This window comes from Ruditapes philippinarum, unplaced genomic scaffold (assembly GCF_026571515.1).
Source record: "Ruditapes philippinarum isolate M1 unplaced genomic scaffold, ASM2657151v2 ctg2424_1_1_1_1, whole genome shotgun sequence".
Classification (NCBI taxonomy): domain Eukaryota; kingdom Metazoa; phylum Mollusca; class Bivalvia; order Venerida; family Veneridae; genus Ruditapes; species Ruditapes philippinarum.
The window spans coordinates 186,218-197,281 of record NW_026861130.1 but is presented as its reverse complement, the minus strand read 5'-3'; the positions used below and the strand labels follow the sequence as shown (position 1 = coordinate 197,281).

General features: G+C 32.4%; 1 protein-coding gene across 1 annotated transcript; it reads right to left on the bottom strand.

Moving 5' to 3' along the window:
* Window positions 1–2,272: 2,272 nt before the first annotated feature.
* LOC132714626 (probable malonyl-CoA-acyl carrier protein transacylase, mitochondrial) lies at window positions 2,273–10,558 on the bottom strand. The gene is made up of 5 exons (XM_060697520.1): window positions 9,831–10,558; window positions 7,417–7,504; window positions 6,588–6,805; window positions 4,504–4,712; window positions 2,273–2,534 (listed from the first exon to the last, which is right to left on the bottom strand). Exons 1-5 carry the CDS (start codon window positions 10,452–10,454, stop codon window positions 2,318–2,320), a joined length of 1,356 nt encoding a protein of 451 aa, XP_060553503.1. The 5' UTR covers window positions 10,455–10,558; the 3' UTR covers window positions 2,273–2,317.
* Between the last annotated feature and the right edge of the window lie 506 nt (window positions 10,559–11,064).

The following is an 11,064-nucleotide window of genomic DNA, read 5'->3' as shown; positions in this document are numbered from 1 at the left end:
TTGAAGGATTTATAACTTTTATAAATTCATAAATTTAACTCCCATATTCATGTTAATATGACCATGTTTATAACACTTAGTGTCAATACTTCCAGAATTATCTCCCTTTGAGTTATACTTGTCATTTTTTTTTATAAAACTTATTTATTTCTTCCGGGATATACTTTCAACTTGTTTATCAACACCTAAACATCATATGTGATTTTTGAACTTGGATTTTTTTTTTCAATTTGTTATATATTTGAAAACTTTTCATCTGTAATTGTAAAAGATATTATCTTTGGACTTGACATAATTCTTCTATGTCATCCCTCACATAATGTAACTAGCCTCTTTATTACAAGTTTTACAATTGCATGTTACTTTATTTTTCAGTTATTTTTAACAAAATGTCCATGGTGACCAGGCTAGATCACTTGCAGAGAACTAATGCTTAACAAAATTGAAATTTCTTAAATGCTGAAGTAGATCATACATGTATTTCTCCATGGCCAAGTGGTTTAGGTTGTTTATTTTTGTCAACTTGTCTCTTGAGGTTTATTTTATTACATTTAATTAAAACTAGATGGATTTTTGTCACAAAATCATTTGTCTCCCTAACTATGTATGGTCACTCATGTAAAGTTTCATTGAAATCCCACCAGCAGCTTGACTTATGTAAGCATGACAAGATTTATCTATTTATAGCTCTGGCGGCCATTTTGTGCAGCGAAGCGGAACATGGCAGTGACATGCACATAGGGATGGTACTGATCACTCCTGTAAAGTTTGGTTGAAATCCCACCATCAGTTTGACCTGTGAAAGTGACAAACGGATGGACAGACGGCAAAAACAATGTCTCCTAAAATTTTTGGGAGACATAATGAACCTGAATGTTAATTCTTTACTCATTGCTTCTGCTTTGATAAATAGCAAACATTATAAATGCAGTGCAAAGTTGAAAGCAAAATAAAGGTCATGGTCAAGCACCAATCCAACCACCTAGAAGAACTTGTCCTTTAGGTTTTGTCCAAGTGTGAAAACAAGCCATTCATAAGTTACAAAATTTTAGCCAATTTAAACAAGAGGGCTCGCTCATCTGAATATTGAAACTCTCCATGACAAGGAACAATTAATATTGTAAACAGATATAAACAAGTAATATTGTTTTGAATCTTAAATTGATATCACAAAGTTCATATTTGTATCTGAAATAGTGCCCGTGTAAAATTGTTACTGGTTGCTATGGCCTGAGGGCTGTTATTTGTACAATCTTGGTAGACACCCTATTAGAAGAGTTTTCATGCTTCATATCTAAGCTCTAGCTGTTTGGGTTTTTTTAAAGAAGATTTTTTAAGTTTTAACCATTTATACATATAAGGAAAATCAATGACCGCCCAGGAAAGGGCAATTTTTGACCCCAGAGCTTTTATTTGAACAAACTAGGTAGACACCCAAAGATTTTTTGTTTTTGTTTTTACAATATACATTTATACGTCAAAAAAACTGCAAGGTAAAACCATGGTTGGGCATATACACCTTCTTATGGGAGTTGTTACCCTTGTCTATATATTAGTATATAGTGTAATAGGAATGGACTAAGAATTCATTTCTGACTTAGGATAAATATTTTCTACCCTCAATCACATATTTTGTGAACAATCAATGAGCCATACCCCTTTGTATATATATATATATAGAAAATCAATGACCCCTGGGCTTGGCCAAATTTGACCCTAGGGCTTTTATTTGAACAAACTTGGTAGACACCCATTAGAACATGTTTCATATCAAAGTTGTAGCTCCTCAGGTTTTATACTACATGTATATACATATAAAGAAAATATCAATGACCCCCAGGGCAGGGCCAATTTTGACCCCAGGGCTTTTATTTGAACAAATTTGGGAGACACTCTTTGTTTCATGTCAAATGTCTTAAGCTCTAGCTCTTTGGATTTTTAAAAGAAGATTAAATTTTTAGTTTTTTCTTTAGGTTGCCATGGCAACCAGAGTTCTTCATGGAATTGTTTTGAATAATTTTTTAAGGGGACCATCAAATGAACATTCCTGTCAAGTTTGGATGAAATTGGCTTAGCGGTTTATAAGGATATGTCGTTTAAAGTAAAAGTTTACATACCGACGGACAGTACAAAACCTTAAAAAAAAAACACAAAATATTCTGTAATAAAATTTTCAACATTATTTTATTTAAAGTGTATTTGCTGACTTTTTGTACACATACATGTAATACTGAAATAATTGTTTGTAGTACAAAAAAGATATGACAATTCATAGTAACTACCAAATCTTTTATTTTCAACTAAAAAATCAATTTGATCAGCACTCTATATTTTTGTACTTTTCATAAGCTTTAGCATTTGTATTTCTCAGTAAATATCCAAGCTGTCGACCTGGCCCAACTTCAAACGTATTTGGATAGGGTACTTCCTGGGCTCTTGTATATAAAATGTGCATTAGCTGCTCCCAAACCACTGGTCTTGCCACCTGCTTACTGATTACGTTTCTAATCCCACCAATATTCTTTTCTTCAAAACTGACAATGAAAACAAAATTTAAATCATAATTTGTGAAATCATTAACTCTCTTCATGAAATTTTAATATGTAAAATCTTATTAATTATAAGTTAACTATTAACTTCAGATATATTATGCTTAAATTTGATATTTCAAAATATTGATAATTGTTATATACATGGTGTCTATGTCAAATAGACAAGTTTTAAGAACACACAAAGTAGAAATGTCCTTTTAAAAACTCTACACACTTTAGGTAAACACAGTATGAATACAAAGTGTCATAAAAAAAATGGCAGTTTCTTAAGGAAGACCACTTTAACTTGTAATGTGGATTATGAATGCAGCTTCTCAATCACAATTTGTGCATATCTTATTCAAATAGAACATACTCAGTAAGAAATTCCTAGATTTCAATAATTTTTTGCAATAGGAGTGTTTAACCCACAAAGATGAGCATGAATATATCTTTAAGCATGATGTATACATGTATGTCCCATATGCCCAAAAAAACATTCAGCTATTTTCTGGAGTATTATTTAACATAATAATATTAAAAGAAACTAAGGAATTTCTTGCCATTAAAAACAATAAACCTGTATGAATGATATTCTTCTTCCTTTACCTAAACAAGCTTTAGAATTTTGATAGAAAATTTTGTTGACACACTAGTTAATTCTTCTTCAAACCAATAAATCTAGCATGAACTAGAAGTCATCCACAGCAAGTTTCATTATGATTTAATCGAAGATGTGCTCTCTACAGTAATAACATGGTTTCCTTTTCACCTGACATTGTGATCTAGTTTTTGACCCTAGTTGTGGTTAATTGGGTTTCTGTAGTGGTAACAAAGCTTTCCTTCGTCTTCACAAAGTGACCTTATTTATGCCATTGTTGAACATGTCTAAAAAAATGTTAAACTTTGATGTAGATCCATACAAAACGGAGATCCTTTAATCCTTTAATTATTAACAACCAAATATTCATTATTCAACAATAACACCCTATCCTAGGGCTCACTTATTTACATGGACTTTGATTCATGTGAAAAACATCTATTATTTCATGTTTTCTAGTGTTTTACTGTTATATATCAGATGATTATTTTCTGATAAACCACTAGTGAAATTTATAAAATATAATTTTCACTGTAGCTGGACTTTATCTGAATGCGGATGAAAAGAATAGTATAACTAAATGGAATAACAGGTAAAAGTACATGCTGTCATACGTAAATTTTGCTTCTGTAGGAAAAGAAAGTGGATGTCATCATACATCATGTTAAAAATGTAGCAAAATTAGAGAAAGTTTAACAGAACTATATTTCAAAATTGATAATGTGACGTCATGATGTGATGACTTCATAACATGGCAAAGTCAGTAAAACATAATTAAAATCACTTAAATACATGAAATAAAAAGAAAATTTGCTTTACGTATAAAATTGAAATATATTTCATTCGTAAACACCAGCTATTATATTTTCACTCGTGGCTACGCCACTCGTGAAAATATTGCATCTGGTGTTCACTTGGTGAAATATATTTCAATCTTACATGCAAAACAAAAAAATATCCTCTATTTCTTAGCCGTCTTTTTTTAGCCATGATAGGCCCTAAAAGGCTAATTGTTATACCATTTGCAAAGGGGAATAAGAAATACTTACAGGGCTTTTTTTCTATCTATAGCAGGAGCAGGTATAGGGCTGCTTCCCCAAAGAAAATATCTTTAAAATCATGCAGTTTGCCCCAAAAATTGAATTTACATAAAGTTTTTTCTTCCCCTTTTGCAAATATACTGTGTATTGTTTTCCCAAAATTAAAGGCTGGGATGAACCCCAACCTGTGAAAAAAGCTCTGACTTATATAAGTTACTCAACAAATTCTAATTTTATCTGCTGTGTACAACCAAAAGAAATGAGTGATGCAGATACCACAGAATCCAAGTTGTACTCATTTCCTATAATCAACTTTATAAATTTAACTTACTTCAACTGTTTCCCATCAGAGTTTGAATGGATTCTGTATTTTGGTTTGTTCAACTTCACATGTTTCCATGCATTAATATACTTCCAGTATTTGTCACCATTACTCATAATAGTTGTATGAAAGGCGCCAGACACAGGCAACCTCTTCGTATTTCTCACTTCCCATTCTTGACCATACTGTTCTAAAAACAGCAAAGCCTGAAAAATGAAGTTTAATGTTTAAAAAGGGAACATCTGCAAAGGATACTTAAAATCAAATTGAATGTCAAATTTTTTTGGCTCATTTCGCACAATAAATATGATTATTCTTCAAAAACGAAGTGAGGCATTGATATGAAAATTGGCACAGATGTTATTATTTCAGTCCTACATCACATAGCACACAAATCTCGGAAAAATATTTTTAGTCCCATTATGTCAAAACACCTCAGTGGAGTCCCTTTCATTGTGCAGTAAGTGAGGCATCACAATAATATTCAGGAAAAATTGAATTCCTAAGCAGTTTGCAAATGGTTACAAATGAATTTAACAAGAAAGTTAGGAGACCCAACATGTAGATCTTTCATATATTGCTTTATAACTTTTTACCTTACACCAGCAACAGCTCAAAGCTGCATGCCCCTAGATTAGCAAAAATATTTCAAGAAAATCAACATGTAAAATGTACAAAGATTTTGAGATAAGTATGTGTTCACAAGTCAAGAAATAATCAACATGTTGTATGCAACTAATCACTAATTTTGCTGAATTTATCACCATATTTAAACAAGAGCTGTTGGTAGGACAGCACACTCGACTATTATAAGTGCTTGATTGTAAAAGAGCCTTGATAATGTAAAAAAATTTAAGTTAACAAAATGGCAAATTTTTTTTTACAAAGCCATGTTATAGGCCTTGGAGAGTCCTATTATGCTCACAAAGAAGTGTGTAAAATTGCAACTTGTTGTCGATGAAATATGGAAATATCTGAGGCAGTACGCAAACTTTAATGTAAATTCTAAGTCGAAAAAGGGGCATATTTCTGTCAAAATGCTTGATACAGTTACCTCCTACTGTCTTCAGGTTGGGGTCATGATGGTGAACAAGTGTGCAAAGTTTCAAAGCCATATGTCAATGGACTTTGAAATTATTTGAGGTATTAAAAAACTTAAACATTTGTTTGTTTGTTTGTTTGTTTCATTTTACGCCTTTTCCCAACAGTATTTCAGTCATATAGGTAGGTAGTTTCCTAACCATCGTTCCTGGAGAGTTACATCAGTACTAGACTACCTTCCTCCGTGCTCAACTACCAAAGCATCTCCCGGGGATCGAACCCACGCCAGAGAGGTAACTGGATTAGAAGTCATCAACTCAACCCCTCAACCACGGAGGCGGCTTAAAACTTTAACATAAGTGGTTACGCCGACACCAACGCTCGCATGACTAGTATAACTCTACTTATTCTTATTGAATAGTCAAGCTAAAAATTATACTTTGTGCCTAACGTAGTAAGGGTTATTTTTCCATATTTTGATCTAATTTTTGGGTAGATTTTAAGTGTCGTTTGCAATGTTTAAATTACTTCCCTTGTTCAAGATTTTACTTTTTAATTTTGAAAATTTTCATGGAAATTAATAGAATCTGGAGGCATGCTACTTTACATTTAGAATGAAGTGTAAATAAAATATATCTGTCAATGTTCCAGTCATCATATGGATTTTTTTATATTATCATCTGGATAAAGCCTTGCGGAATAAACTTATCTATCTCCAGATGATGACGTCACATGGTTAACAGCAAATCAAAAGTACATAAAGACACTGTTTTTTTGGGGACAAGTAAGAATGAAACCATTTAAATAATCCAAAAACATGAACAAAGTAGACAAAAGCAGGACAAATCAAATACAATGTTGATGTCAGGGATAGGAGAAGGTTTATCTGGTTCACTGCCAAAGTGAATCTTGGCTCGCTTAAAAGATCTCAAGACTGCATTTCTTGCTCCACTGGATTAAACTTCTCCATCCCGAGCATTCAACCGATGTATACCTGTTCTAAGGCATTGTCCAGTATTCCTCCACTTAGAAACTTCTCAAAAACTACCAACCTCTCTCTGCCAGGAACATTTAAGATTAGTACACAGATAGTGCAATCTGGGCAGACGGGATTCCTCACATAGCAGTCTTAATTTACAGTATTCTTTTGCGGCAGCCATTGCCGAGAGTAATTTAGTCTGGTGACCACATTTTACAGTTAACATCCCACTAGGAACCGCCTCTGATGCCTCCTGCATAGCATTAGCTCGAAGATTGATCAAATGTATACCTGTAAACAAATATAAAAGTTAAATGTCAAAAATATTTTTTCAACTTAATGTCAAATATAGCCAAAATATAATAATGAAGCATAAACAAACTTAAAATATGGAGAAAAAAAATAAACAAGAAAGAAATGACAGCTACATATAATAATCAGTAATTAGGTCACAATAGTTTTTGACCGCAGCTGTAAAATTTTTAAAATGATAGTATATTTTCACCAGGAAATACTACAGTATTAAAGGTCTGGGCATTCTAATTTCACACATGAAAACCTTATTAAATGTGTTTTACTATGTAAGTCTATATATAACTAAGTTACACTGGGGCAAAAACCAATTTGGTCCCATCTGCATGGTTTATATAGTATTTTTAGAGGACACCAAATTGATGCTACATGCAGTCATGCACAATATCTAAGTTTTGGTATTGTACTTTCAGAGATTTTTAGGATATTCTTACAATGAAAGTCTAAGACTATACATACTAAGTCACCCACAGGGCATTGATACTAAATGCAAAAATATGCATGCAAAACATCAAAACTCTGGGCATTGTACTTTCAGGGAAGAACAATTTTAGGACATATAAAATTAAAATGTGCAAAAAATTAAATACCATCTTCAAAGCTGATTGCTTCACTTGCAATAAGAGCAGTAATTTCTCCAACACTGAAACCAGCCATCCCAGTACATTTTTCCAAAGCCTAAAAAGAATAGAATCTCAATTAAACATTTTAAAAAAGAAAACAAAACTACTCAATTTTGGATACACCTAGAAAACATGTGGTCTTGAACAAATTATAATTAAAATTTCATATAAATTTGACATTGACAGTCAAGGCCATTCAAAGGTCAAGGTCACTTTGAATTATCATTAATCATCATTGTCATTTTTGTCACGAGTGTTCTTTTGTCCAAGAATGAACTAAATCCATAAATAAATAACAAAGTTATGACAACTTAACCAAAATTCAATACTTTGACCTTGACGGTCAAAGTCATTTCAAGGTCAAGGTCAGTTCAACCTTTTAGAATTTTCAAGAATGAACTTAATCCATAACTAAATAACAAAGTTATAATAACTTAAGTAAATTTCAACAATCTGACCTTGATGGTAAAGGTCAATTTAAACCTGCAACTTGACTATTTAAGCCACTAGATGGCGCTGGGGTAGATTTTCATGGTATTTTTGACATGCTTCACATCTAACAGCCCTTTTTTGAAATAGTAAAATAACCAAGAAGTATTTTGCCTAAAAACTTTTTGTATAACTTCTTTGCAACATTTGAAATAAAATGGCAGAGAAAATATCACAAAAGATTCACTTAAATGTACTTTGTGAAAAAAAAAAATCAGTTAACTGTCAAAAATTTGAAAATCCCGGGGCGGAGTAAATGGGGTCATGAACTGCAGGTTGTAAACAAATACACGTGGCAGTGTTAACTTTCCAGTAGAAACTTGAAATATTACTCTAGGAAGGGAGCTGCTGATCAGTAATCGTCTGCTATAGTGTTTGTTTACATCAGCTAAATTTAGCACAGGTACAGCGTCCCTTGCATGATTTATCTGATAAACACGCCTACAAAATTCTCCCTACCAGGGCAGGGATTTTTGTGGCTTTTAGGTCAAGGTCATATTTGAATAGTTCAACATGCTGGTTTTGCCAGACATGTATGTATTAATTTGTCCAAATCAAATCTGTAATTAAATAACAAAGTTATGACAAATTTAATCAAATTTCAATATTAAATTTGACCTTGAAGTCTTGTTAAGTTTAAGGTCATTTTAGAATATTTTTTGACAATTTAAGCAAATGTCCTTGCCCTTGGAAAGTGACTTTCAAAATGTGGTCACCAAGACATATAAAGTCTAAAATGAAAACATTTAGTGTTGTGAAGATTGATATTGCATGCACAAACTTAACCAGGATTTTTTTTAAGTCCACAAAGGGCTCTAACTTAAAATCCATGCTAAGGTTACATTTTTGTGCCTTGAACAGTGACCTCCTATAATGATTTAAAGTTACAAGCAAACATCATTAGTGATGCTACAGAAAAAAGTGCACATAAAACTTAAACCAAAGTGTTACACCTAAGCAGATGCCCAGGTGAGTAGGATGGAACCACTATTTCTTTGAACAGTCTAATTAAAGTAAGTATCACAACCACCACTCTATATACAGTAGAACTTCGGTCAGGTCACATATAAAATGACACAATTTTGAGCTGTCAACATAAATAAGGGAGTAACAAAAAAACGTAACATAAGTAAAGGGTTACAACTAAACCAGCTTATAATAAACAGGATCAAAAGTGTCAAATTCATCAATGGACTTTGATGTATTTATGGTAAAATGTTCTTGATTAACTTGTTACAGATCAAGTAAAAACTTCTACACATCAAAAAAATGACCCATAAAAATCCTGCTGTATTCATTTATACAATAATGCAAGAAAAATAAATATGAAATAGTATTTCCATTCTAACATGCCAATAAAAAAGAAGAAAATTGATAAAAAAATATGTTGAACTACATTGAGCATACAATGTAGAAGTAATATTCCTAGCTTCATTTGGTTTATTGATGTTATAAAATAACCGCATTTTAGAAACTTTAGATCAGTGTTCGAAATTAGCAGTAGTCTGATAGCCCCTGACTACTAAATTTCTCCTCGGGCTACCAACTTTACTTTTCACAGTAACAAGCACGACCAGGCTACTGTATTTTCAGAGGCAATATATAAACAACTGTTTTGAACAAATGAATCGTGCTAGTGAAATGTCTTTTGGGCTAGTGAATATTCCAATCTGGTAGTCCGACCAGCCTAGTTGATTCAAATCCAAATTTCTTACACTGTTAGATGAATGATTTTATCTATCCTTGACAGTAACAATAAAAATAACCGACTTCCTTATCATTAGTAAGTATCAAGCAATCATTTTTGTCTATATTCCTTTAATCATATTTGATCATTCTTTACTCATACAGTTTTGATAAAGTTGTAAATTTTAATCAAATCATCAAATAACCTTTGGAAATTCCTCTCTCAATCTTTCCATTGCTGCTAGTGAGGTTACCACAACTGCTGGTTGGCAATATAATGTTTTATCTAGCATATCTTTAGGACCACCAAGACACATTTTCAACAAGTCATATCCTAATATTTCACTTGCTTTTCTGTATAAATCTTCAACACCGGGAAATGGTAAAAGTTTTTTACCCATGCCAACAAACTGACTACCTTGTCCTGGGAATAACAAAATAGAGGTTTCATTTGGTTTTATATCGGGAGGTCTGTATGCATGTTTCTCTTGTTTGCGGAGTTCCTTCCTTCTTTCAACATCTGAAGGAAAATCGATTTCAATCCGTCTGTCAACAACTGAATTCTCTAATGCTTGTTTAAGTTCAATATAAGAGGACTTTCGTCCTTCAGGTCTATATTCTAGATCATCAATACTGAGACCTTTCTGTTCTAAACGTCTTCTTATCCTTCGCGGAATGTATTGCCCTTTCTCTGGCAAGTTAGATTCTCCACCACCTTCACTTTCTGTGCTCAACCAAAGCCTGTGAAAAGCACATATTGCTGGTCGATTAAATAAAAGATTTGTAACTGTCGACGTTTTTGGGATATGAAATCTGCAAGAAAGACTCATTTTTTCTTTTCAGATTCTAGTTTTTTCGTTCTATTTTCATCACCTATGTTTATTTTTTGATTTTCTCGTGTAAATTTATCGTACAGTAAGTAGACTTTATGCGCTAACTAAATCTAATGTGCGTTTTCATAATAATGATCAAAGTCGTAAACTGTGTACTTGATTATTTGTTATAACCTTGAATGATTTAGAATTCTCAATAATTTGACCGACTGAGCTCCCAGACCTTGATAAAACAAAATTAATTGATTAAACAAAAACTATGATATATCTACATTCAGTTCAACAAAAAAGAATCTTAACATAAAAACATATATAATTTCAAAACGGTACCGAAGACCAAATATTGGTCTTGCTTGAAAAGCTAGGATACATATAGCCCAAAAATAAAATTAAGGTAGCAAGACACACAGGAACTTGAAATTCTATCAATATTAATGATAATATCCAAATATACCCCCTATATACTATAAATAAACGCTATTTATACTGTATAGGCCTAGTGGGTATATTTTGGATATTATCATTAATATTGATAGAATTTCAAGTTCCTGTGGCAGACACTTCACCCCTCAAATTTTGAAGACACTTAACCCCTCAAGACACTTTA